The 27,859-nt window shown below is 49.7% G+C and overlaps 2 protein-coding genes and 1 pseudogene across 18 annotated transcripts in view; 2 read left to right on the top strand and 1 right to left on the bottom strand.

Annotated features, from left to right (window-relative positions):
* Nucleotides 1-1,166: 1,166 nt before the first annotated feature.
* LOC136484112 (disease resistance protein Pik-2-like) lies at nt 1,167-4,944 on the top strand (annotated as a pseudogene).
* A 952-nt stretch (nt 4,945-5,896) lies between these two features.
* LOC136484113 (pentatricopeptide repeat-containing protein At4g19890-like) lies at nt 5,897-27,853 on the top strand. 10 transcript variants are annotated; one of them, XM_066481284.1, is made up of 5 exons: nt 5,897-8,196; nt 8,303-8,591; nt 8,665-8,740; nt 26,228-27,249; nt 27,339-27,853. In XM_066481284.1, the coding sequence occupies exon 1, from the start codon at nt 5,981-5,983 to the stop codon at nt 8,084-8,086; it is 2,106 nt and encodes a 701-aa protein (XP_066337381.1). In that variant the 5' UTR covers nt 5,897-5,980; the 3' UTR covers nt 8,087-8,196; nt 8,303-8,591; nt 8,665-8,740; nt 26,228-27,249; nt 27,339-27,853. The 10 variants fall into 10 exon arrangements, with proteins under 10 accessions (XP_066337381.1, XP_066337382.1, XP_066337379.1 ...); XM_066481285.1 differs by having other exon boundaries at nt 26,228-26,682; XM_066481282.1 differs by having other exon boundaries at nt 8,303-8,418; nt 8,519-8,591; nt 26,228-27,853.
* LOC136484114 (LRR receptor kinase SERK2-like) overlaps nt 9,880-27,859 on the bottom strand; it is a 272,567-nt gene continuing 254,587 nt past the window's right edge. For 2 of the 8 annotated variants that reach the window (XM_066481293.1, XM_066481292.1), the window contains exons 2-12: nt 26,118-26,314; nt 25,433-25,562; nt 13,013-13,084; nt 12,748-12,891; nt 12,600-12,671; nt 12,382-12,447; nt 12,213-12,280; nt 11,971-12,108; nt 11,463-11,810; nt 10,730-11,130; nt 9,882-10,448 (exon numbers count right to left, since the gene is read on the bottom strand). In XM_066481293.1, coding sequence (XP_066337390.1) covers nt 10,125-10,448; nt 10,730-11,130; nt 11,463-11,810; nt 11,971-12,108; nt 12,213-12,280; nt 12,382-12,447; nt 12,600-12,671; nt 12,748-12,891; nt 13,013-13,084; nt 25,433-25,562; nt 26,118-26,211 — 1,857 coding nt within the window. In that variant the 5' untranslated portion in view covers nt 26,212-26,314 and the 3' untranslated portion in view covers nt 9,882-10,124. Of the gene's footprint in view, nt 10,449-10,729; nt 11,131-11,462; nt 11,811-11,970; nt 12,109-12,212; nt 12,281-12,381; nt 12,448-12,599; nt 12,672-12,747; nt 12,892-13,012; nt 13,085-25,432; nt 25,563-26,117; nt 26,315-27,859 lie in introns of all 8 variants that reach the window. The other 6 variants (XM_066481294.1, XM_066481291.1, XM_066481295.1 and 3 more) reach the window with 6 other exon arrangements.

The following is a 27,859-nucleotide window of genomic DNA, read 5'->3' on the forward strand; positions in this document are numbered from 1 at the left end:
ATTGATTGTGTTACTATGTCTTTATATATATATATATATTAATTTATTTTCCTTTAATTCAAACATGTAGACTTGAGGTTGGAGGAAAAGGTCATACGGCAAAACCAAATCAAAGCAATTCAAGAGTCTATAGCCGGATTTTTTAATGAGCAGGTCATCGATTCCAAGAGTGAGTTCTACTTTGACCCAACACTGCCATGGAAGCCAAGCTAGAGGATAAGAAGGAACTTGTTATATCACAACAACTGTAATGCAATCTTTTTTGTAATATATGCACATGAAATAATATAATATAAAATACACATATGCATGCATGCATGTATATATATATATATATATATATATATATATATATATATATATATATATATATATATATATATATATATATATATAGGGAGAGGCTATTCAGTAGCCGGCTACAAAATAAGTTATTCTGTAGCCACCTCCATTTACTATAATTTTATATACTAATTTACCATAATATAAATACATATTTACGATAGTTGGGTTACTATAACACATGGGGATATTTACCATAACGTTATATTAAACCACTTAGTAAGGAGTTACTATAATCTCGTAAAATAACATAGTAATTATCGTAACTCAAAGTGGCTACAGAATAAGTTATTCTGTAGCCAGCTACAGGATAGTAGTTCTATATATATATATATATATATATATTTCTATGCTTGAATTGTGTGATTTAATACGTTCATTGTGCTTGAACCGAAACAAACTATACGCGCGTATAAATATATAATTAACAGCGTACAATACGACTTCGAAAACCTATTTTGAAAAGAAAACAAAAAAATAAAAAAAAAGAAAAAAGAAAAAACCTTTAGTCCCGATTCGTATTACCAATCGGGACTAAAGATGCCGGCCATCGTGGCATGTCAGGAGGCACCTTTAGTCCCGGTTGATGTTACCTACCGGGACTAAAGGTCTTCCTTTAGTCCCGGTTCCTGACCCGGGACTAAAGGACCCCTTTAGTCCCGGATGCTTGCTCCCGGGTGGAGAACCGGAAGTAGAGGGGGTTCTCCACCGAGAGTAAAGCTCTGTTCTCTGCCGATGGCTGTTGCCCCTAGAAAATCTCTCCACGTTTCTCCCGTGCTCAGATCTAGTACCTGCAGAACCACTCCCAACTACTCCGTAATTCACTAGCTGAACAGATGTGGAGCGCACGCCAGCGGACTTCCCTCGTCGATCTGCTTCACTGCCGCCGGGCGCCGGCAAGCCGGTTGGCAAGGGGTCTTCCGCGGGCGACGCCCACTCCAAGAGCGATTTTATTTCTATAATGGCTCCAGAAACCAAGATTATGCCATGGATCCTGGCTTTGACACGCCAATTTGTGCAACATTGCAGCTGACCAGATTCTAGTTGCAAGTTGCAACAGAGGTAAGCTGACAAAGAGTAAAATCATTAATTTTCTTTCCAATTTTATTCATTTTCAGCATACAAAAGAATCCACGCACATTCTTCACATGTTTGACTTCTTCCTCTGTGCCAAGAATTGTTGCCTTGAAATTTCTGCTCTTAGCAACTAATCATGGCGCCTTTTCTATTAGGAATCCTGTGAAGTTGAGTACCTTAGGTGACAGCCAAGATAAAGAGAAGACATCTAGACGCTGCTGAAGTGAGATCAGCCAAAACCGAGCGAGCATGGAGCTCGCCGTGGCTGCCTCCGAGAGTGCCATGAGATCCTTGATCGGGAAGCTCGGCAGCCTCCTCGCCCAGGAGTACACGCTCATCAGCAGCGTCCGCAGCGAGATTCAGTACATGAACAACGAGCTCGCCAGCATGTACGCCTTCCTCCGGAAGCTCGGCAGGGCAGCTGCAGCCGGGGCCACCCACGACGAGCAAACTAAGGACTGGATCGAGCAGGTCCGTGATGTCGCCTACGACATCGAGGACTGCGTCGACGATTTTGCGCACCGTCTTGGCCGCCAGCCCCGCGGCGAGGGCCTCCTTGTCACCCTCCGCCAAGCGTGGTACACCATGACCACGCTCTGGGCGCGCCGGGGCATCGCCTCCAAGATCAAAGACCTCAAGAACCACTCACATGAAGTCGGTGAACGCCGCACGAGGTACGGCGTGAAGGATCCCAATGAGGACCCAAGGCCCATCCAGGGCAACAAGCAGGGTGGGCCAGTTCGCCAGTATGCCACCGATCACCTGCAACCTTTTGCGCCGCAGCTCATCGGTATAATGGAGCCAGTGGAACAGGAGGATGCCATTGCTGAGCGTGGGCGGTGGCTGATCGAGTCAGACAGTGACATGAGGATTCTCGCCATCGTCGGATTTGGTGGCCTCGGTAAGACGACGATGGCGCTGGCACTGCAACGCAGGTTTGGGGAGAAGTTTGATTCCCGGGCATGGGTGCAGGCTTCGCAGAAACTGAACCTGGAGTCGCTGCTGAGAGGCATTCTCGAGCAGGTCATGCCGCAGCAGGATCCCGAGCGCAGAGGCGGCACTGGCACCTCAGAGGGCCGCTCCGACGGAATCGAAAGATGGGGTGAGAAACAGCTCAAGGATAAGCTCAAAGCACAGCTGGAACATAAGAGGTGAGCACTGTACTCATACACTGACTTAATTAATGACAGACCAATAAACTATTTTAAATTTTCCATAATCATTCATTCAAAATGTAATCTATCAGCTGCAATACAAATCACTTCAATTTTCGTTTCAGTTGTTGGCTATCCGCTAACTGTTATTACAAAAGGTATTGATAATAATCAGTTCAAGGAGTGGTATTGATTATGCAGTTATGCTAATATTCAGACAAATATCCGATCATGTTGTTAGAACCCCACTAATAGTATCTGTTTTTTTTTCCTTTCGCAGTTACTTTCTCTTTATAGATGATGTATGGTCCGTACCGTCATGGAAAAAAATTTGGGAATCTTTGCCCAGAAATCAAAAGGGAAGTAGCATAGTGGTGACTACAAGGTTCAAGTCTGTAGCAAATGCCTGCTGCCATCATCAAGAACATATCTGCATGCTTGAGCCACTCCCTCATGTGGCATCCAAACAGTTGTTCTTTGAAACAGTTACTGATCCAAAGCCAGAAGAATTCCAAGAAACCAAGGATGAAATTGTAAAGAAATGTGGCAGTCTACCTTTGGCAATAGTTGCAGTGGCAGGGCTCCTAGCCAGAAGAGATCTGACAGAAAAAAGCCATTGGGAAACAGTGAAAGACTCTCTAAATTCAGACTTGGATAAGAATCTTAGTCCTGAGGGCGTAACACAAATTCTTAATCTCTGCTACAATGATTTGCCTGCCGATCTGAAGAATTGTTTGTTATACTTGAGCATATTCCCGAAAGGTTGCAGCATCAACAGGAAGCGATTAATCAGGAGATGGATATCTGAAGGTTTCATTGCTGAGAAGGATGGGAAAACAGTAGAGGAAGTTGCTGAGGACAGTTTCAGTGAGCTCATAGGCAGAAATATAGTCCGGGCAGTGGAACATAGCACCAATGGCAAGGTGAAGGCTTGCCAAGTTCATGATATGATCCTTGAATATATTGTCTCCAAGTCAAGCGAAGAGAATTTTATCACTGTTATTGGAGGTCACTGGCTCACAGCAACACCAAGCAATAAAGTCCGCCGGCTTTCTCTTCACAACAGCAATCCTGATGATATTAAAGAGAAAATAGAGAACATGAACTTGTCACATGTCCGATCGCTAACAGTGTTTGAGAATTTGCATCATCTGCCTTCTTATTCATTCAAGTCTGTTATATTGCAAGTGTTGGATCTAGAAGGTTGCAAGAACTTAAATACCAATCAGCTGAAGAAAATTTTTAAGATGTTCCAACTGAAGTACCTGAGCCTACGCAATATGTACATCAAGAAGCTCCCATCAGAAATTGGAAAACTCCAATATTTGGAGACACTGGATGTTAGGGAGACAAATGTGACAGAGTTGCCTTCATCCATTGGGCGTCTCCAAAAAATGGTCCATCTGCTTGGTGGCAACAAATCCACACGTCTTTCCTTGAGATTCACTGAAGAAATTGCAAAGATGACAGCGTTACAGACCCTATCAGGGATTGAGATTAATAGGGGTTCAACTCCAGACCTTGGAAGCATGCAGAGCCTCACCAGATTGAAGAAATTAAGCATCTACAACCTAAGAGGCTTCCATACAATCAACGAGTTATTGCCTGCTATTGAGCGCCTAACTGGCTACTCCCTTAAGTCTCTTGCAATTGATGATGGCTTCACGGGCTTTCTTGATTCCATGGATGATTTATCCACTCCACCAAAATACATTCTCTCACTTGATCTTTCTGGCAAGTTGCTTCGTGTGCCCAGATGGATAAAGGAGCTGGAGACTCTCGAGAAGTTAACTTAACTTCACTGCAGACAGATGGTTTGCAAGTTCTTTCCCAGCTCTCTAAGTTGTTTTCTCTTACATTTTCAATCAATGTGAAAGGAAATGATAGCAGTGCTGTGGAGATTCTACAGAAGAATAAAATGCATTCAGGAGGCAAGATCTTTGTACCGGCTGGTGGATTTGTCAGTTGTAAACAGCTAAGACTGTCGACACCGGTGATACCGTTGATGAGCTTCCTAGAAGGGTCAATGCCAGAACTTCAAAGACTTGAACTTCAGTTCAGGTTATGCGAAGGTGCTTACGGTTTGGAAAACCTTGCAAGTCTTCAACAAGTTTATCTAAGAGTCAGCAACCAGGCTTCTGATGCTACTAAGGAAAAAGTGTCTAATGTCAGAAGTTCAGTAAGCATGCATCGGAAGAAACCCACAATAGTAGTTGACGAGTACTATGAGTGATGAACGTTGAAACAGCTCTTGTAACTGTAGTCCTTGCAATTGTCTGATTATGCCATTACTATGTTTGAATAACAGCCGATCCATGTGTCCTCTATGTAAAGTGTATGAATGAGCGAAACCTATGTCATATGGTGTATGAATGAGTAAACTCAGCAAACGTTTTGTCCTACAAATATTTGTGTAAAACAAATAGTGCTGATGTTTTTGTTTTCAATTTTAAATTTGACTTGTTGGAGCATTTCTGTATTGTTATTACGTTTCTGTGAGTTTGATGGGCTTCTGATCATAAATTGAGCAATCCTACTGGTCCAAGCTCTCATTGAAGCAAAACATAAGAAGCCAAATTAGCGCCAACAAGTGGGAAGTGATCGATTAACCCGATCCAATGATGCAATGCAACCAGACAACCAGTAACCATTGTGCTGGGAATGTAGGGTTGTCATAATTGTAATATAGTAGTATAACCGATATACTCGCACTGCAGCAGAAAGGAAGCAGCATCACAAGTGGGGAACAAATTGGGAACTGTTGCAGGGATGCTAATTTTTTTTTTTAGTTTTTCCAGGTCCCTTATGAAATCGGGTGCAGCAGAAGACGCCAAGAGCAGGAGCTAACCTGGTGCCCTCTCTCGCGGCGGAGCTGGAGCGCGAGACCGGAGAGAGAATGAGGCGGAGATCGGAGGTCCGGCGGAGGCAGCGGCAGCTTCGGATGAGAGCATCAGCAGCAGCCTCCCTCATCCTATACTCCATCGCCTCGGAAAATACGCGACCGGAGTTGACCGGAAGTGGCCGGAGCCCTGAAGGGGCGCGGTGGCTGCCGGCGGGATTGCGCCTGCAAGGCGGCACGGGAGGGCGGTCTGTAGAGGCTGAGGCATTTACATATAATATCCTCGTAGCGAGTTATGAGTGTCGCGCCGGGGCTGGGCGAAGTTTGGAACTGGAAGGGCTGGTGCGGCGCCAGGCAGCAGGGTGAGCACGATTGGTGCGCGGCGGCCGGCGAGGCTGACGAAAGCTATCAGTATTCAGTATAACAGACGGCAACGGTCCAAATCGTGAACAAGATCTACAGTTGAAACCCGTATTCGGGATCGAGAGACGTATTTCTGCTCCATTGGTATCCACGTTTTAGCTCTGAAGGCGGTTTATGTATGTCTCGCTTCTTCAGGTGAAGCCAGATGGAGAGAGGAGCGCCATCTCCATTCAGTGTCAGACTGACAGAGATGCTCCCCCGCCATCGCCATGTCCGCCGCCTCCTCCTCCTCCCCAAGCCCCTGCCTCTCTCCACCAGCGCCACCACGGCCTTCTCACGTCCCAACCCCGCTCCCTCCTCCGCCGCCGCCTTCCCCACCGCCCCCTGCCCCGGCCTCGACCCGGCCGCGCTGGCCCCCGACGACGCCATCGCGGCGCTGCCATCCGTCGCGGACTCCGAGGGCTCCACGGCGGCGCTTGCGCTCTTCCGCCGCCTCTCCTCCCGCCCGGACCTCTGCCACCTCATGCGGCTCTACGCCACGGCCGCCACCTTATTCGTCGCGCGGGACAACCTGCCCATGGCGCACGAGGCCGCGCGCGCGATGGTGGCCGCCTTCGCGGAGGCTGGGCGCCTGCGGGAGGCCACGGACATGCTGCTCGAGCTGCGGAGCCACGGGCTCCCGCTTGTCGTCGAGACCGCCAACTGGGTGCTCCGCGTCGGGCTGCGGCACCCGGGCTGCTTCGCCCACGCGCGCGAGGCGTTCGACGGAATGGCGCGGGCCGGCGCCGCCGCCGCCGGCGGTTGCGGCGTGCGCCCCGACGGACGCAGCTTCCGGGCGCTCGTCCTCGGGGGCTGCCGGGAGGGGCGGTTCGAGGAGGCCGACGCCCTGCTGGCGGCGATGTGGCGGGAGGGGTTCTCCCTCGACAGCGCCACGTGCACGGTGGTCGTGCGCGCGTTCTGCCGGCAGGGACGGTTCAGGGACGTGCCTGAGCTGTTCGGGAGGATGTCGGAGATGGGTATGCCGCCGAACGTGGTGAATTACACTGCGTGGATCGATGGTCTGTGCAAGAGAGGCTTTGTCAAGCAGGCGTTCCATGTGCTGGAGGAGATGGTCGCGAAAGGGTTGAAGCCGAATGTGTACACACATACGTCGCTCATCGATGGGCTATGCAAGATTGGGTGGACGGAGCGGGCGTTCCGCCTGTTCTTGAAGCTTGTTAAGAGTAGCTCCTACAAGCCGAACGTGCACACGTACACTGTGATGATTGCAGGGTACTGCAAAGAGGGCAAGCTTGCTCGAGCTGAGATGCTGTTGGGGAGGATGGTTGAGCAGGGACTGGCCCCAAACACAAACACATACACTACATTGATCAATGGGCACTGCAAAGGAGGCAGCTTCGATCGTGCCTTTGAGCTGATGAATAAGATGAAGCTGGAAGGTTTCCTGCCCAATATTTACACATATAATGCCATTATTGGGGGATTTTGCAAGAAGGGAAAGATTCAAGAGGCTTACAAGGTGCTCCAAATGGCCACTAGTCAGGGTCTGCATCTTGATAAGGTGACGTACACTATACTGATAACTGAACATTGCAAACAGGGCCACATAACTTATGCTCTTGATTTGTTCAACCAGATGGCAGAGAACAGTTGCCATCCTGATATAGACACGTATACCACCATCATTGCTATGTATTGTCAGCAGAGACAAATGGAACAAAGTCAGCGGCTCTTTGACAAATGTCTTTCCATAGGATTAGTGCCAACGAAGCAAACTTATACCTCAGTGATTGCAGGATACTGTAGAGTTGGCAAATCGACCTCGGCTCTCAAGGTCTTTGAGAGGATGGTTCAACATGGATGCCTTCCTGACTCTATAACTTATGGGGCACTGATAAGTGGATTATGCAAGGAATCAAGACTAGAGGAAGCAAGGGCATTATTTGAGACAATGCTTGATAAACATTTGGTGCCATGCGATGTAACTTGTGTCACCTTAGCTTATGAATATTGCAGGAGGGATAAGACAACCATTGCTGTATCATTCTTGGATAGACTGGACAAACGGCAACAGGCTCATACAGCAGATGCACTAGTTAGAAAGCTCAGTACTGTTGGGAATTTGGATGCTGCTAGTCTTTTCCTTAAAAATGTTCTGGACAAGCATTATGCTGTTGACCATGCAACTTATACAAGCTTCATCAATTCATGCTATGAAAGCAATAGATATGCTCTAGCTTCTGAAATATCTGAAAAGATCTCAAAGCGGATTTCTGGCTTTAAGAAAAAGGATGTTGCAGTTATTGCTTGATTTGCAAGAGCAATCCGAATTTCTCCCACTCATGCAGCATAGAAATTTGACAGTAGCGCTTGATGTTCCTTTTTACCACAGCTTCTATGCCTACCAATTGGTTGTAAATGGTATGCCTTTCTTATTTGGGGCCATGAACTATAATATAGAGTTTTTTCAGTATTACTTTGTCAAATTTTTACTTTTTCATACTCGATGATCTTATAAAATATCCAGGTCAAGGTCAAGATGACGGGATATTGATTAATGGATAAGAGCTGCTTAAGGATTTGTATGGGGTCTGCTTTTGCATACACCATGTGAAATAGAAAGAAAGTAAATTGTTCATATGGGTACACAAATTGTGATATCCTCAGTACCATAGTAGTATTTTATTTGAGCCTTATTTTAATTTGTGTGATGCAACTCTTGCAAATCCTTATGTTTCTACAGGGTAACAAGTCTTACTTAAATACTCTGAAGATATCAATGTTATATGATCTACATCCTGTATGATGGAGTTAAGGTTAGTTTACCCACGGTACCTTGTTCTGAAAAATGTATTTGATATTACACTAATTGAAACTTTGCACATGCAGATGCTTCCTATCTGTGTTCTACTCCCTCAGTCCCAGAAAAGATGCAATTCTGTTGGCAACCGGCTTCCCTGCACAGGTGAGCAACCAGCTCACCCTCACATGCACACAACTCTTGGCTAGAGGTAGAAGGAGTTGCCGTTGCCCACAGAACACAGCACACACAAGTGTAGCAACTGAACTGGTATTGCAATTCATAGAGTATATATACAAGTAGTGGTAGAGATTTACCAACTACAAGGTACACTAGTACCTGGGCTGAGATCAGCCCCAACTACTCTACATGGCTGAGGTAAGCCATAACTAAGTGGCCTATTGCCATACTGCTACAGTAGCCTAGATAGATGGACAGCAAGAGATGACCTATTGCCAACTCCCTGCTGCAGCAAAACACATGGAGAGAGAAGCAGATTATCTTACAAATTCTAGGTCTGGTCCAAGTCGACCTCTCTTAACTTTGACAAGTTTATAGAAAATAGTATCAACATTGATGACTTCAAATAGGTATACTATGAAAATATATTCAATGATGAATTTAATGATACATATTTAGTATGTTAATTGTTAAATATTAGTATCTTTGTATATAAATTTGGTCAAACTTAAGAAGGTTTGACTGGACACTATTCTAGAATTGTATCCTTTCTGGGATGGAGGTAGTACTTTCTAACTTAACTATTATTTGAACCTCGTTGATGGTGTTAGTCTTTAATAGTTCTAACTCCTAAGTTGATTCTTCATCCCCAGGTAGATAAATTTCTGTGATTGCTGGTATTTCAGCGAACCGTTGCTGTCTACACAAAAACAGTGATTATTGATTGTGGGATTTCTGCACATTTGTTAATTCTTAATTGAATGTCTTATGTTTTAGCTCTTTTTATAGGTCCTTATTGAATATGTTTGATTCTAAGCTCCACATGTTTATTTTCTGAAACCTCCATATGATCATCATTTGTTTCTTGTATTTTATACTTACATACTAACTTTGTCCAAAGGAAAGTTACTGTATGGTGTCAATCTGGACAAGGTTCCATTTCACTGGTCATGCCATACTTACTACTGATGGTTCTATTCCATTGTTATAAGATAACTGCAATACAGGACGCTGTGAGTAAAGTTCTCATTATATGATTGCTGAAGTTTTTGGCTTTTTAAGCTAAATTTTGAATTCAAGGCTTTAAGTTTTACACACACACAACAGAGAATTTCAGAGTTATCCACTAATACAGAATGCAGTTAAAATGTAGAACAGTCTATAGTCTTAGTATACACATGGTCTGAGCTAGGCGTGGTCCTATGGTTGTATTAACAGCATATGGATGGAGTTACTTGTGCAAGCTATTACATCAGGACCTTATAGACTATTCCTAATAGTCAATATTTGTAGTGCGTACTCCTGCAATTTCCTTATAGCTTTTCTACTTAAGGAACAAGTGAAAATCATGTCACTTTCTTATGACAGCTCATCTGCCAGATGACAACTCAATGGCTTCCTGGATGTTTAGAGACTCTTCACTGAAGTTGAATAGTTTGCCTTGTTGCCTCATCTCATGCTGTTGTCGTCGTTGGAGCTCAGCCAGCTGCCATTCCTCCCACCGCTCTGCTGGGACAATCTCTCCTTCCAGCATCTGCACCACCTCAGACATTGTAGGGCGTTGATCAGGGTCCATGTGAGTGCAGAGAAGTGCTATCTGGGTAACCTTCTCCAGCTCTTCAAGGTTGTAGACGCCACCTAGATTGCGATCCACTAGGTTGAGTAGTCGCCCTTCTTCCATCCATAGCTTGACCTTCACATTCACAGTCATTTGAATCAACTCGTGAATTTAAGTATTGTTTCCTTAGAGGGGACAACTATGTGAACATGTGAACCAAGGTTTTATCAGAAAATGTAAGATAATTGCATGGTTATACCTAGTTGCTACTGATAGTAGATTTCAGATTACTACGGTTTGCAAAATTTCTGTTTGGACCTCAACATTCTTCTCAGCTTTTCTTGACCTCTCAGTAACACTATGCACCTGATATGTACCGATTTACTCGTACCAATAGGATCATGTAATTATCTTACCTGATCAATGAGCATGATCTCGCCTGCTTCTTCTATACGGTCAGGATGGAATGCAATTGCACGCTCTCCTGTCATAATCTCTAACAGCATGACACCATATCCAAAGATATCTGTCTTCACTGATGGCCTTCCTGTCTTTATGTACTCAGGAGCTATGTGGCCCATAGTCCCACGAACCGCTGTTGTTACTGTGTTCTTCCCTATGTCCATCATCTTCGCCAACCCAAAATCTCCTACCACTGCTTCAAAGTTCCCATCAAGCAGGACATTTGCAGCCTTGATGTCACGGTGGATGATCTTGGGATTGCAGTGCTCATGAAGGTATTCCAATCCACGGGCAGCACCAAGAGCAATTCGCATTCTTGTAGACCAATCTAACGCTGGTTCGTTTAGTTTTATATCTGCAATGCAATCATTGTTAACATATTTGAGAAGATGAAGGATATAGGGAAATTACTATGTTACTTAAGTTGTTTGAAGCTTTTATATAATGCTGGATAAAAGTTAGAGAAAATTCAACTATGTATCCTTTTTTAATGTTGCATAGTTTCAGCATCAAGCATTTACCACGTTCACTCCTAGTCTTTGGCAATATGTTACGTCATTGACACAACTATATGCTTCAATTGATGATTCTGAGCGAAGGACAACCAAACAGACAAAGCCATGACCCATGACCTTAGTATGAATTAAGATATATAATGAGGAAGTGATGATCATAGCTTAGTTGTACCTCTTAAACGGGAAGCAACACTAAGATTCTCCATGAAAGGGTAGACCAAGAGCCTCTCTGTTGGTGTTGTGCAGAATCCTGTCAACCTTAATATGTTCTTGTGCACAGCAATGCTTATCAATTCAACTTCTCTGAGGAAAGCCATTTCCCCTTCACGACTGTCCACATTCAGTAGCCGTTTCACTGCAATCTTTATACTGTTTGGACCTGGAAGTACTCCTTTATACACCTTACCAAAACCACCCTTGCCAAGAACGTTCTGTTCACTGAAATTGTTGGTTGCAATCTGAAGCTCCCGCCATGAGAACCGCTTTATTTGCCCAAACTCAAACATATGATCATTCTGACCTGGAATTGTTGAACATATTTATCTTTTATCAGATAAAAGAAATATTTTCTTTCAGAGTGCTATTTATTGACCCGTTTCAATCCATGGAAATATGTTTTCCTCATTGAAAATTGCCACTATGGTAATTATTTAACAACATAGTTATGCTGCTGGACAGACCTGACACGTCAATGAAGATTTCAGGCCGGTAACGCATTCTTTGCCACCATAGCAAAACTAGAGCTACAGTTACAAAAAGAGTGACTGCTCCAGCAATGCTTCCAATAACTACCTTTAACTTGGAATTTTTTGATCCACCTGAATGTATTAGCAAGCATGCATTCTGAGAAAAATGCCCTCAGTTTCACTCCAAATTTAGTTCTCAATTTGTCGCTATGGTTTGCCAGTTTTTTAGTAATTACCTGTCCTTGTTCTGCCTCCTTCACATGAAAATAAATTTTGGCCACAATTCAAGTGATTGCCTGCATAGCTGGGAAGACAAAATCATTTACTAAGGATACTGTAAAGTAGCACACATGAAATGATGAATTTTGTTTCTGTAATCTACTTTGCTACAGATATATGACATACTTGTATTGAGCCACCTGAAGTAGATGCTGTGGGATTTCACCGCCAATATTATTATATGCTAGATTACTGCAAAATAAATTGAGTTATGCTACATGATAATTGAACAGCTATTCACTTCCTTGAATGAACTAATATAATGGCACTAGCAAGTATGACAGCGGTAAAATTTGACAGGTTTTACTTTTACATCTTGTAGCCATGAAGAAAAAAAAACTTACATATCATTCAATGACGGAAGATTTGAGAAAGAGCTTGGGATATTCCCGCTTAAATAATTATGGCTTAGATCCCTGTACAAGTTATCAGTTATCACTCACTTAGATTTTTTTTATCAGTCCTGATAATATGAGCTCATGGCTGACTTACAGATTTTGGAGTTTAGAAAGTTGTCCAAGGGAGTCCGGTATTGATCCATTTAAATTATTTCCTCCAAGGTTTAGAATTGTCAAACTCGAAAGGTTTCCAAACTCCAGAGGAATCCCTCCAGTTATGTTGTTGTTATCCAGTTTCCTGAAATGTAGCAAGCAGCAAGTTTATCCATCTTGTATGGGGACATAATTTACTGTATGATTGGACCTATTTTCATGGGCACCAAATATTGGACACTCAAAAGAATACATGGGCAACTTACAGCTGCTGTAAACTTGTTAGCTTTGCAATACTGGGTGATAAGGTTCCTGTTAACCCAGAGGAGCTCAAAATTCTGCAAACTCATAATGAGAAACTAAGTAAATAGTTATGAGAACACAACCACACAGCATTACAAGCTTATAATAGTAAAATTAGGAAAGAATAGAGCATGAATCAATTCCATTCAAATGAAAACTCTTCTCATTTATTTACGAATGATTGGGTTTAATCACTTTAGATGTCATGTGGGGGCGGCAGTATAGCCGCCGGCCCAGGACATGAGACGTCGCCAGGGGTGCCCCCGAGGGTGCACACGTGCAGCAGGAGCCCGAGGAGGCACAAGCGGTTGTGATCAATAGCAATTAGGAGTTGGTTGAGGGATTAGAAGTAATGGCTGAGCAAGAATCAAGGAGCTAAACTCCTATTTATATCATGTAATGAGTTGAGAATGGGGCAAGCAAGAACAAACCTATTCCTAATCCCCCCTGTTCTCTCTTAATCTCATCCCTTTCATCATAGGGCACACAGGGGAGAAACCCCGCACCATTGCCAACCTGGGCTATGAGTTTCGTAGCTAGTGACCTCCTACCTTGGGCGCCAATGCCCTTGACAACCTGATATCGGCTTCTAGGCACTCTTCGTCCACCTCTCGCCAAAACCCGCCCACCATCCCCTCCCGTGAACCGGGTGAGATGCGGGTGGCAGCGGTAGCCACGAGCATGGCCGAGCGGGACGAGCTCCTCGCTGATGTCCGCGCTCGCCTGGAGTAAGCTCAGGCTGTCTACAAGCGCTTCTATGACAAGCACCACCGCGATGCCCGCTACAATGTCGGGGATTGGGTTTGGCTGCGCCTTCACCACCGCGCCCTAGCTTCCTTGCACGTGGCCACAAAAGTAAAACTGCGGCCTCGCTTCTACGGGCCGTATCGCGTCTCTGCCATCATCAACGAAGTCGCCTACTGCCTCGAGCTTCCTCCTCGCGCCGTCTCCACAACGTTTTCCACGTTGGGCTGCTCAAGAAGTTCGTGGGCGTCCCACCGGCGCTGCCACTGGCGGTGCCCCCAACCCACCACGGCTCAACTCAACCAGTCCCTGAGCGCGCTACCCGCACTCGCCTTGCCAGAGGCGTCCGCCAGGTGCTGGTACATTGGCAAGGGGAGCCCGCCACATCAGCCACCTGGGAGGACGTCGATAACTTCATCAACCTCTATCCATCCTTCCAACTCGAGGATGAGCTGCTCATTGAGGGAGGGAGAGATGTCATGTAGGGGCGGCAGTAAAGCCGCCGGCCCAGGACACGAGATGCCGCCAGGGGTGCCCCCGAGGGTGATAGATAAGCCTAGTGTCGACACTTGTATCTTTCTTTTCTGTAAAGTAGGAAATTAGAAGATGCTCTCTGCAGATGCCCTCAGTGTAGAAGTTAAGTCCTGCTCCCAGTTATCACTTAGTTATCTGTGCTTAATTATGTTTCTGCTATTAAGGCCTTGGGCAGCACAAGTGACTGTGCAAGTACCCAGGCAGTTAGCTGTTTAGTTAATGCTCTAAATGAGCCATCAATGTAATCAATGTGCTACTTATCTCCTATATATGAAAGAGCAGTCGCCTGGGTGTGTTATCCCTAGCTGAGTAAAAACACTCTGTACCTCCAACAATTGGTATCAGAGACCAGGTTAGACACCTCTCTCTCATCTTCTACTCGAGCCCCCTTCCCTGCTTTCTCATCCATGGCCTCGACATCTTCTGAGCGCCGAAGGAAGGCTGCCAAGGGCGTCAGCGATGCGGAGGACTCCTCTGGCCGGGCCGCGCGCTTGAAAGCTGCAGAGGAGGCAGCTGCGCAGGCGGTCCAGGCGGCGCGGCAGGCGGCGGCGGCTGCAGAGGAGGCGGCAAGGACCGCGCGGGTGCTGAGGGAGGAGATTGCAGCAGAGAAGGAAGAAGAGCCCGCGCCGGAGGTCTCCATCTCCGCCAGTCCGCAGGCGTGGCCGCGGTGGCGGGCGTCGGGAGTCGCCTGTGTACGACAGGGTCGTATACAGGGACTCGGGCAGCGGCACGAACTAGCCGATGCTGTCCAAGACGAACTACCACGAATGGAGCCAAGAGATGAAACTGCGAATGCAGGCCCGCGATCTGTGGGACGCAGTTGAAGGAGAGCGGGTCTCGTTCCGCGACGACCGGCGGGCTATGGAGGCGATTGTCGCAGCGGTTCCCAAGGAGATGGGGATTCCGCTCATCGACAAGCGGACAGCGAAGGAGGCGTGGGACGCCATAGCTGCTGCGCGCATCGGCGTGGACAGGGTCCGCCGCGCGACGCTGCAACGCATCCGCCGCGACTGGGAGAACATCAGTGTCAAGCTAGGAGAGAGCGTCGAAGATTTTGCCTTCCGCCTCTCAACTCTGCATCGACAGCTTGTCCTTCATGGTGATCAGGACATCGATGAGAGGCGTGTGGTGGAGAAGTATCTGCGTACAGTACCGTCGAAGTATGCGCAGATTGTGGTTGCTATTGAGCAGTTTCTGGACTTTGACATGCTCACGCTTGAGGAAGCCACTGGGAGGCTCAAGGCTGTTGATGACCGTGAAGAGCAAGCGCCTACCGAGCCAATCACCGTCGGCGGCAAGCTCATGTATACTGAGGAGCAATGGCGCGCACGCTGGAAGAAGGAGAAGAAGGGCGGCGGGGATGATTCTGCTGGCTCTAGTTCAAAGAATCAGCGCGGCGGCGGCCAAGGCGGCGGTGGTGGCCGCGGTCGCGGCGGCTGGCGAGGAAAGGGCCGTGGCGGCGTCCGCGATGGTGGACGCTGTGGCGATACCTGCCACAATTGTGGCCAGGAGGGCCACTGGGCAAGGGACTGCCCTCATCCACGCCGAGACAGAGATGGTGACCGTGATCGTGGCGGTGACCGCGGCGGCGGACGGGGCAGAGGCCGTCGTGGCGGCAGCCGCGGTGGCAATCAAGGCCAGCACGCTGGTGGCCGAGGGGGCGCAGGCGGCGGTGACGGCGGCCACAATGGCCGTGTGCAGTATGCAGAATGCGAGGATGATGGGGCTCTGTTTCTGGCGCATGGGCTCGTTGATCTTGATAAGTGCGCGCCGGCATACACCTATGCTGCTCAAGAGGTGAATCTGGAAGAACCAAAAGCCCGCGCCTTCCTTGGTGCCAATGGCGATGAAGAAAAGGCAGATGTGTGGTACCTTGATTCAGGAGCTACACACCATATGACTGGACGGCGTGAGCTCTTTTCTGACTTGAACACGGACGTGCGAGGCACGGTCCGATTTGGAGATGCGTCCAAGGTTGACATCAAAGGCATCGGTTCGATTGCTTTCGAAGGAAGAACTGGTGAGCATAGGGTGCTACAGGGTGTGTACTATATACCAGCCCTGAAGAATTCCATTATCAGTCTGGGTCAGCTTGACGAGACTGGCTCCAAGGTGGAGATATATCACGACGTGTTACGTATCTGGGAACACACTGGCCGTTTGATTGCCAAGGTGAAGAGAGGGGCTAACAGATTGTACACACTCCAACTTCATGCAGCCCAGCCACTTTGTCTTGCAGCATGCAGAGGAGATGTAGCGTGGCAGTGGCATGAGAGGATGGGGCATTTGAATTTTGATGCACTCCGCAGACTTGGGAAGGAGGAGATGGCGCGCGGTGTCCCGGTTATTGACCATGTGGAGCAGGTGTGTGACACCTGTGTCACCACCAAAATGAGAAGGCGCCCGTTCCCAGCTGCAACACAGTACCGTGCCAAACAGCCCCTTGAGCTGGTGCACGGCGATCTTTGCGGACCAGTGACACCTGCAACACCTGGAGGGAATCGATATTTCCTGCTGCTCGTCGATGACGCTAGCCGTTTCATGTGGGCAGCGCTCATACCAAGCAAGGATGCAGCAGCAGAAGCCATCAAGCGCATCAAACTGAGCGCAGAGGCGGAGAGTGGTCAGAAAATCAGGGTGCTTCGCACCGATAATGGAGGAGAATTCACAGTTGCTGATTTCGCTACCTACTGCGCAGAACAAGGCATTAAGAGGCACTTCAGTGCTCCCCACTCACCTCAGCAGAATGGGGTAGTTGAACGGCGCAATCAGTCAGTAGTGGCCATGGCAAGGGCACTGCTTAAGCAGAGGGGCCTGCCAGCTCGGTTTTGGGGGGAGGCTGTGATGACAGCAGTCCACATACTGAACCGATCACCGACACGTGCGTTGAAGGGGATCACCCCATATGAGGCCTGGCATGGACGTTCACCAACTCTGGGACACATGAAAGTGTTTGGGTGTGTGGCATACACAAGGAAGCTCAGTCAGCTGCGCAAACTTGATGACCGCGGCGAGGCCGGCGTGTTTATTGGTTATGCAGAAGGAGCTAAGGCATATAGGGTGTTTGAGCCTGTGAGCGGGCGTGTCAGGATCAGCCGTGATGTTGTATTTGATGAAGAACATGGCTGGGATTGGTCCTCGCCGGAATCTGGGCCATCAGCTGTGAACAGCAGTGAATTCACAGTTGAGTATGTCTGGTCAGAGGAGGTGAGCGAACCAGCGCCGCCGTCGTCGCCTCTGCTCCCGGATTCACCAAGAACACCCGCACCAAACAGCCCAATTGGAGTTGAAGGAGCAGAGGGCTCCGCATCAACTCATCCTCAAGCTAATTCTGCTCCAGCGGCACTGGAAGTGTCACCACCGCCACCAAGTCCTCAGATTGAGCATGCCACGCCTCTGGAGGATGATGATGATCGACTGGATGCTTATCACGAGGATGAACCACTTCGCTACAGAACTGTCAGCAATATCATTGGCCAGCAGCCCACACCGCCACTTGCAACTCGCCTGTTCGCAGAGCTGCATCTAACGCACTCTGGCGAACCAACTTCGCATACTGAAGCCAAGAGAGATCCAGCGTGGTGCGTAGCAATGAAAGAAGAGCTGCGATCAGTAGAGAGAAACAAGACCTGGGAGCTTGTGAAGCCTCCTGCTGGTCACCATCCAATCACCCTGAAGTGGGTGTTCAAATTGAAGAAGGACGAACACGGTAATGTTATCAAACACAAAGCCAGACTTGTCGCTCGTGGCTTTGTCCAGCAAGAAGGCGTGGATTATGATGATGCTTTCGCCCCTGTCGCACGCATGGAATCCGTTCGAGTCTTGTTGGCTCTGGCGGCACAGGAGGGTTGGTCTGTTCATCAGATGGACGTCAAGTCCGCATTTCTGAATGGAGACCTCAACGAGGAGGTATATGTGCATCAGCCGCCTGGCTTTGTTGTTGCTGGACAAGAAGACAAGGTGTATCGCTTGCGCAAAGCTCTGTATGGCCTACGGCAAGCACCAAGAGCATGGAATGCAAAGCTTGATTCAACATTGAAGAAGAAAGGTTTCAGACAAAGCAACCATGAAGCTGCAATCTATAGGCGAGGTTCTGGAAACTCTCTGTTGCTTGTCGGTGTGTATGTGGATGATTTGATCATCACAGGGGCCAAAGAGCAGGATGTTGAAAGCTTCAAGGCTGAAATGAAAGCAACATTTGAGATGAGTGACCTCGGGCTCTTAAGCTTCTATCTGGGCATTGAAGTACAGCAGAGCACCGATGGCATCACCCTTAGACAGACTCACTATGCCAAAAGGATACTGGAATTGGGTGGTATGGTGGACTGCAACCCAGCAGCCACTCCTATGGAGGAAAGGCTAAGATTGAGCAAGAAGAGTACAGCCAAGGAAGTTGATCCAACACAGTACAGGCAGCTGGTTGGAAGCCTGCGATATTTGGTTCATACTCGACCTGACTTGGCATTTGCAGTCGGGTTTGTGAGTAGATTTCTGGAAAGGCCCACCATAGAGCATCAGCAGGCAGTGAAGCGTATCCTTCGATATGTGGCAGGCAGTCTGGAGTATGGCCTGCACTTCACCAAGGCATCCAGTGAAGCCAGATTCATTGGCTACTGTGACTCAGACTTGGCTGGAGATATTGACTCAAGCAAGAGCACTACAGGTTGTCTATTCTTCCTAGGCAACAATCTAGTCAGTTGGCAGTCCATTAAACAAAGAGTGGTTGCCTTATCTAGCTGTGAAGCAGAGTATGTTGCCATGACTACTGCTGCAACACAAGCTCTGTGGCTGTCCAGGTTACTTGCTGAATTGTTGGGAAAGAAAGTGGAAGTAGTAGAGCTGCGAGTGAATAACAAATCAGCAATAGCACTTGCAAAGAACCCTGTCTTTCATGACAGAAGCAAGCATATAAGAATCAAACAACACTTCATCAGAGATTGTGTTGAAGAAGGCAGCATCAAGACTGAGTTCGTCGCCACAAATGATCAACTGGCAGACATTCTGACTAAGGCCTTAGGCAAGGCCAAGTTTGAAGACATGAGAAGCAAGATTGGGATCATGAAGATCAAGGATGGGGGGAAGCAGGTCTTAGGGGGAGAACTGTAGAAGTTAAGTCCTGCTCCCAGTTATCACTTAGTTATCTGTGCTTAATTATGTTTCTGCTATTAAGGCCTTGGGCAGCACAAGTGACTGTGCAAGTAGCTGTTTAGTTAATGCTCTAAATGAGCCATCAATGTAATCAATGTGCTACTTATCTCCTATATATGAAAGAGCAGTCGCCTGGGTGTGTTATCCCTAGCTGAGTAAAAACACTCTGTACCTCCAACACTCAGCCCCTTGCCCATAAAAGCAGGGGTAGTGCTATTGTAAAGAACATCCCACTGCATTTGAATTCCAACAAGCGGCCAAGGCCAAGCTGCCCTCTGGCTTTCCAGATCCGATCTAGATCTGAGATCCATCTCGTGGTTCCTGGCCAACAACCGGTATCAGAACCGATGATTTTGAGATTTCGGTGAGCAACCATGTCTACCGCTAGCCAGATCTCGAGAACACGCGCCGCTGCTGCCGCTGCTGGTGCGGTGAGGAACTCTGGCGGTGCAGCAGCAGCAGGAGCCGATGACTGTGCGACGTGCCTTGCTGCCGCAGAGGCAGCGGCTGTGGCAGCGGTCGAGACGGCCATGCAGGCGGTGGCTGTGGCTCAAGCCGCGACGGCCGCGGTTGCCGCGCTGCGCGTCGAGATGGAGCGGGAGCCGGTCAGCGAGTCGCGAAGCCCAGCCGAGCGTCATCCTCTGTCGCCGTCACCAGAGCGGCGCCGTGGACGCCGCGGCCGCTCGCCGGTGGCGCGGCCGGTGGTGCAGACCGTCTACCGCGACTCCAGAGCAGGGACGCCATGGCCGATGCTCACGAGGACCAACTACCACGAGTGGAGCCTGTTGATGAAGGTGAAGATGCAGACCCGGCAGATCTAGGACGCGGTCGAGTTCGGAGATGTCGAGTTCCACGACGACCGGCGGGCGCTGGAGGCGTTGTGCGCCGCTGTGCCGCGAGAGATCGGCGCCTCCCTCGCCAACAAGGTGACGACAAAGGAGGCTTGGGACTCCATCGCCACCGCGCGTCTCGGTGACCACCGCATCCGTCGAGCGACGCTGCCGTGGCTCCGGCAGGAGTGGGAAGGCCTCGTTTTTAACCCGGTGAGCAAGTCGAGGACTTTGCCTTTCGCCTTTCTAGCTTGAAGGAGCAGATGGCGCGGAACGGCGACACCGACATCACCGACTCTCGCGCGGTGAAGCTCTTGCGCTGCATCCCCAAGAAATACTCCCAGATCGTGCTGGCGATCGAGACGCTCCTCGACTTCGAGGTGCTCTCCATCGAGGAGGTCACCAGGAGGATCAAGACGGTGCAAGATCGCGAGGAGGCGCCTCACCGAGCCGAGCACCGCCGGAGGCAAGCTGCTCTACACAACCGAGCAGTGGCAGGCCTTCGATGAGAAGAAGGACGAGGCTTCTGGCTCTGGACTGCCCAGGGAGCGTCGTCGTCGACCACGTGGCAGCAAGGAGGACAAGGGACCCCGGGGGCAAGCTGGTGCTGATGGCGGCGCCGCCGCCGAGCGTAAGGCGACCCGGGACGATACCTGTCTCAACTGCGGCAGGACTGGCCATTGGGCCAAGGACTGCTGCCTTCCTCCATGCCGGTGCAGGGAAGCCCACGTCGCGCAAGCAGAAGGGCAGGATCATGCCCTGTTCTTGGTGCATGGGTGCGTTGAGCTACGGCAAAAAACAGGGCGGGAGGAGAAAGATTCAAGCTTTCCCCTTCGCTCGTCGGCCGGCTCCGCCCTGCTCCACCTCTACGAGCCGCGCGCCCACACCTTCCTCGGCACCAGCCCTGTGATGACAAGATCGACGGCTGGTACCTCGACACCGGCGCCACCCACCATATGACTGGTCCGCGTGAGTTCTTCTCCGACTTGGACTCCGGCGTACAAGGCTCTGTCAAGTTCAGTGACGCCTCCGCCGTGGAGATCAAGGACGTCAGCTCTATCGTCTTCGCCGCCAAGACCGGCGAGCACCGGATGCTCACCGGTGTCTACTACATTCCTGCGCAGAGGAAATCCATCATCAACATGGGACAGCTGGATGAGAACGGCTCGCGCGTGGAGATCGAGAACGGGATACTGCGCATCTAGGATCGCCATCGCCGACTCCTCGCTAAGGTGAACAGAGGAACCAATCGCCTTTATGTTCTCCATATGCAGGTGGCGCAGTTTGTGTCTTGCAGCACGTCGCGATGACGACGCATGGCGGTGGCACGAGCGCTTCGGGCATCTCAACTTCGAGGCCCTAAAGCTTCTCGGCAACAAGGAGATGGTGCGGGGAATGTCGCGCATCGACCATGTGGAGCAGTTCTGCGACACCTGCGTCCTCACCAAACAGCGGCGACTCCCCTTCCCCCGCCAGGCGAACTTCCGAGCGAAGCAGAAGCTGGAGCTCGTGCACGCCGACCTCTGCGGACCAGTGACTCCGGCCACACCTGGAGGACGGCGCTACTTCCTCCTTGTCGACGACGTGTCCCGCTACATGTGGGCGGTCCTGCTCGACACCAAGACGGCAGCAGCGGACGCCATCAAGTGCCACCAAGCAGCTGCCGAGAAGGAGTGCGGCCGCAAGCTCCGGGTGCTGCGTACGGACAACGGCGGCGAGTTCACGGCGGCTGAGTTAGCGGCGTACTACGCTGACGAGGGGGTTCAGCGCCACTACTCTGTGCCGTACACTCCGTAGCAGAACGGTGTCGTCGAGCGCCGAAACCAGACAGCGGTTGCCACCGCCCGCGCCCTTCTCAAGCAGCGGGTCATGCCGGCGATCTACAGGGGTGAGGCCACGATGACTGCCGTGCACCTGCTCAACCGCTCGTTGACTAAGGCGCTCGACGACAAGACGCCGTATGAGGCCTGGCATGGGCGCAAGCTGACGGTCAGCTATCTGCGGTCATGCCGGCGATCTACAGGGGTGAGGCCACGATGACTGCCGTGCACCTGCTCAACCGCTCGCCGACTAAGGAGCTCGACGGCAAGACGCCGTATGAGGCCTGGCATGGGCGTAAGCCAGCGGTCAGCTATCTGCGCGTGTTCGGCTGCTTGGCATTCGTCAAGGAGCTCGGCCATGTCGGCAAGCTCGATGATCGCAGCTCACGGGGGTCTTCATCGGCTACGCTAAAGGGGCTATGGCCTATCGCGTGTTCGACCCAGTGACGCAGCGTGTGCGAGTGGCGCGCGACGTGGTGTTCGACGAAGGTCGCGGCTGGGCGTGGGACAAGATGGCTGAGGATGGATTGGCAGCAGCTCTGCGCGACTTCACCGTCGAGTATGTGTGGGCTGGAGTCGCGTCGACCACCGCACCAGCCTCGCCAACCACTGCACCTGCCTTGCCGACCACTCCACCAGCTTCGCCGACCAATTCGTCAGCTCCGCCGCACTCGCCATCACCAAATCCGGGGTAGCTCGGCAACTCCTTGGCGGCGGACGGCAGCTCGTCGGCAACCCAGCCGACCACTCATACTTCGCAGCGGACCACATCGGCACCGCAGCGGACCACGCCAGCACCCACTCCGACTACCGGAGACTGGTCGGCGGCCACAAGAACTCCACCAGCAGCCAATCCGACCACACCATCTTTGTCCCCGAGAGCGACATCTCCTACCTCGACTACTGGTCGGTAGTCTGAGATCGAGTTCGTGACTCCGCTAGAGGACGATAAAGACCACCTGGACGCTTACTACGATGATGAGCCTCTGCGGTACCGCACGATGGCGAACATCCTCGACGACCAGTCTGCCTCAGGCCAGACAGAGCGGCACTTCGCCCAGCTTCATCTGACGCACGCCGGTGAGCCGACCACTTATGCTGAAGCGTAGGGTGATCCGGCGTGGCGGGCGGCGATGGAGCAGGAGCTCAAGTCCGTCGAGCAGAACCACACCTGGGAGTTGGTGCCACTGCCCGGCGGCCACCGCCTCATCACCCTTAAATGGGTGTTCAAGCTCAAGAAGGATGAGCAGGGCACGGTGATCAAGCACAAGGCGCGGCTGGTGGCGCGCGGCTTCATCCAGTAAGAGGGGATCGACTACGACGACGCCTTCGCCCGTGTGGCGCGCATGGTGTCAGTCCATGTCCTCCTCGCGCTGGCGGCTCAGGAGGGGTGGCGGGTGCACAACATGGACGTCAAGTCCGCCTTCCTCAACGGCGACCTCAAGGAGGAGGTGTACGTGCGCCAGCCACCGGGCTTCACCGTCACCGGAGAAGAAGGCAAGGTGTATCGCTTGCGCAAGGCTCCCTACGGCCTACAGCTGGCCCCGTGAGCCTGGAACGCGAAGCTCGACGCCACGCTCAAGAAGATGGGCTTCCAGCAGAGCGCGAATGAGGCGGCGGCGTACCGACGGTGCAGCAGGCGCTCTGTCCTGCTCGTTGGCGTCTACGTCGACGACCTCATCATCACCGGCGCTGAAGGAGACAGAGTGGAGGCGTTCAAGGCGCAAATGAAGGAGTTCGACATGAGCGACCTCGGCGTCCTCTGCTTCTACCTCGGCGTCGAAGTGCGCCAAGACGCCAGCGGCATTGCCCTCCGCCAAACCCACTACGCCAAGCGCATCCTCAAGCTTGGCGGCATGACGGGCTGCAATCTAGCCCACACCCCGATGGAGGAGCGGCTCAAGCTCAGTCGGGACAGCACGGCGGCGGAGGTCGACTCCACACACTACCGGCGGCTGATCGGGAGCTTGCGCTACCTCGTCAATACCCGGCCGGACCTTGCGTTCGCCGTCGGGTACGTAAGCCGGTTCATGGAGCAGCCCACGATGGAGCATCTGCAGGCCGTCAAGCGCATCCTTCGCTACGTGGCGGGCACCCTCGACTACGGTCTTCACTACGGCAGGGCCCCCAACACAGCGCGCTTCGTCGGCTACTGCGATAGCGACCTCGCCGGCGATGTGGACACCAGCAAGAGCACAACCGGGACCATGTTCTTCCTCGGTGGTTGCTTGGTCAGCTGGCAGTCCCTCAAGTAGAAGGTGGTGGCCCTCTCGAGCTGTGAAGCAGAGTACATCGCCACCACCACTGCAGCAACTTAGGCACTCTGGCTGTCGAGGATGCTGGCTGAGCTCCTCAGCAGAAACGTGGATGTGGTTGAGCTAAAGGTAGACAACAAGTCTGCTCTAGCTCTGGCCAAGAATCCGGTCTTCCATGAAAGAAGCAAGCACGTTCGTATCAAGTACCATTTCATCAAGGATTGCTTGGAGGTTGGGAGCATCAAGGCCAGCCACATTGCCACCACTGATCAGCTGGCTGACATCCTCACCAAGTCGCTGGGAAAGCTCAAGTTCCAAGAGATGAGGAAGAGGATTGGGCTACAGTAGATCACTTTCAGTGCTCGGCACAAGGCTTAGGGAGAGAATGATAGATAAGTCTAGTGTCGATACTTGTATCTTCCTTTTGTGTAAAGGTGGAAAGTAGAAGATGCTCTCTGCAGATGCCCTCAGCCCCTTGCCCATAAAAGCAGGTGCAGTGCTATTGTAAAGAACATCCCACTGCATTTCAATTCCAACAAGCGGCCATGGCCAAGCTGCCCTCTGGCTTTCCAGATCCGATCTAGATCTGAGATTCATCTCGTGGTTCCTGGCCAACAGAGGGTGCGCACGGGAAGCAGGAGCCCGAGGAGGCACAAGCGGCTGTGATCAATAGCAACTAGGAGTTGGTTGAGGGATTAGAAGTAATGGCTGACCAAGAATCAAGGAGCTAGACTCCTATTTATATCCTGTAATGAGTTGAGAATGGGGCAAGCAAGAACAAACCTATTCCTAATCCCCCCCTGTTCTCTCTTAATCTCATCCCTTTCATCATAGGGCGCACAGGGGAGAAACCCCACGCCATTGCCAACCTGGGCTACGAGCTTCGTAGCCAGGGACCTCCTACCTTGGGCACCAACGCCCTTGACATTAGACATAGTCAACTGTTAGAATTGGAGATTTCCTTGTGTTCGATGAACATAATGTGAATTTTGTACCTTTGGCAGTAATGGAGTTCAAAGTCTAGAAAGCTGAGATGAATAGGCTGAGCTTACATTGTTGCAACTTTGTTGTCTTGACAATTAACATTGGTCCAGTAGCAGGCGCTCATTTGATTATCCTTCCAATCACTAAGGACACCACGGCTATCGACAAGTTGCATCTTCATTTCAACCAGTGCTTCGACTGCAGACAAAACAGTCTTATTTCTGTGGTCCCAAGGTAGACTCAAGTTCTCAAAAAGTGGTGAAATACTTCTTACTGAATCTATTCAGTGCCTCACATGCAATCTGGAATCTGTAGCACTTAAAGACACAGGGCATGGCGGACTATATCTCGCCAATTGGAGATATATATATTTCAACCAAAGAAAATGAACAGTACTCAATAGAAGTTCTTTTATGCCCCTCCTTGTGAGAATATTAGAAGGGCACTAATTAGTGGGGTCAAGCAGGTGGTCTGACCATTCCATTGGTATGCATTATTATCTATTGCGCAGATTTCTTCTAGAGTTTCTAATTCAAACATTTGACTGGTGACATGGACAGGGAGCCAAATGGCTAAGATGCACTGCTGTGGTCAGTAGAGATAATCTAGTCCATAGCAAATAATTTGTATGCCTCTGATGAAAAGCTTGTTAATCAGAATCAAAGTTTCAGGTTAAATATATAAATTGCTTATCTAATGCCAGCTAATGAAGAACATCTTATTTGGTGAAAATGTTAAATGCCATAGCCATACCTTCGAAGTCGACAGCAAGAGAAAGATAAGACTGTTGGCATCCCAACAGAAGTAACATAAAAGCTAATAGCTTCATTATTTCTGAATCGATCATCTTGTTTTTGTTTCAGGAACAGATGCACTGCTGAATGTACTCTGATTCTGTTTACTTCAATAAAAAAAAGAAGCCCTTGTGAAGTGAAATCGATGCTAGACTGCTGCATCAATGAAACAAAGCATGGAAGAAGAGAGCAAGCATAGAAGAATGGAAGACAGAAATACTCAGAAGAAAATCTGGCATGGTTCAGAACTGGAATTCTGGAAGCAAGATGGAATATAGTATAACAACATGCCAAGAATCTACATCAGTTTGTTGTGATTATATCTACAGCAGTAAAAGTTTAGTTGACTTCTTGTATTTTAAAAAAGTGTATCGTATTTGAGAGTGGAAAAAGATTTGTATGTGTGAAATGAGTCTCTGTGGTAACTGAACTTCAGTGGCTCACTAGTATGCAGCAGTCCCCAGAAGTTTCCTCTGTTGCATTTCTCAGAAAGAAAAGTTCATCCGGCATAGACATATTTACATGTAAGTCCAGAATCCGGAGCCAGTTAGATTCTCTTTATCTAAATGGGGAGCTAATGACCCTACATACCTTGTTAGTTACTACAGCCAGCCTCTATATTCTCATACATGATAAAAAAAAACTCGACCGGCGGGGGTTATGACGGCCACCGGGTTTTCTGTTAAGAAGAAGGATCTTCTCATACAGATCGAGAAAACTTTCGAACCCCGCCCCCATCCTGACGCAGGAGGTGCCGTAACCCTGTGAGAACCGGGCCGGAGCCTTTCACTGCGCTTTGGCACATGGGGACGGATGAGGGGATTTTTTTAACCTCAGCCTGAAATCCGCTCTCACGGGAAGTCGAACTCAGGACCTAAGAAGTGCCGCTGGGTTACCTAACTGTTTGAGCTAGGGCGCCCGTTGGCTATTCTCATACATGATAAAAGCCCCTCTTTTTATGTTTAGTAATCACGTAGTGGAATGTACAGCAAAGCAGAATCGCTGCTAGTTGTGCCAGCATCAAAATTCGTTGAGCAGTAAGCATGTTTTTGTCTCTCCTTTTTTGGCGCTTGCATAGCAACTTCTCAAAGGTCACTTCCTAGTACCTACTCTGTTTCGAGACTAGGGATCATGATATGCAGAACTTTCTCACTCATTTCCTCTCCATTTTGCTATGCAGGTGGAAGCTTCCGGTCGCTAGAGGCAGTGTTTTCCTGTTTGGTAGTGTTTGGGCTGAAACTATTGTTGGAATGTAATCGGGCTCGTGGGCCTGCCTATCAAGGCTCCCCACCTAGCCTATATGTATGCACTGACTATGCCTGATCAATATCATCTAGTATTCCCCTACTCATATCTCTTTATGGTATCATGAGACGGTTCGCTCCCGCGGCCTCTGGCTTCCGCATAACCTAACCCTAGCCGCCGATCCCTTCAACTATCCTTCCATTGGTTTCGCCACAAATGGCAAGCAAGAAGCAGAGGCGGCTATACTCTAATGGAGAGCAAGCGATCCAGTCAAGCAAACTGATACTCGAAGAAGAAGACCACGACGAAGAAGTCGTCAAACAGGCAGTACTTGTATGTGAGCAACTGAGCATGCAGCAAGGAAGACCAGCAAAAACTAGCTATCCAGTCAAGCAAACAGATACTCAAAGAAGACGACGACGAGCATGCATGCAGCAAGGAAGACCGGCAAGAACT

Source organism: Miscanthus floridulus, chromosome 9 (genome assembly GCF_019320115.1).
Source record: "Miscanthus floridulus cultivar M001 chromosome 9, ASM1932011v1, whole genome shotgun sequence".
NCBI lineage: Eukaryota > Viridiplantae > Streptophyta > Magnoliopsida > Poales > Poaceae > Miscanthus > Miscanthus floridulus.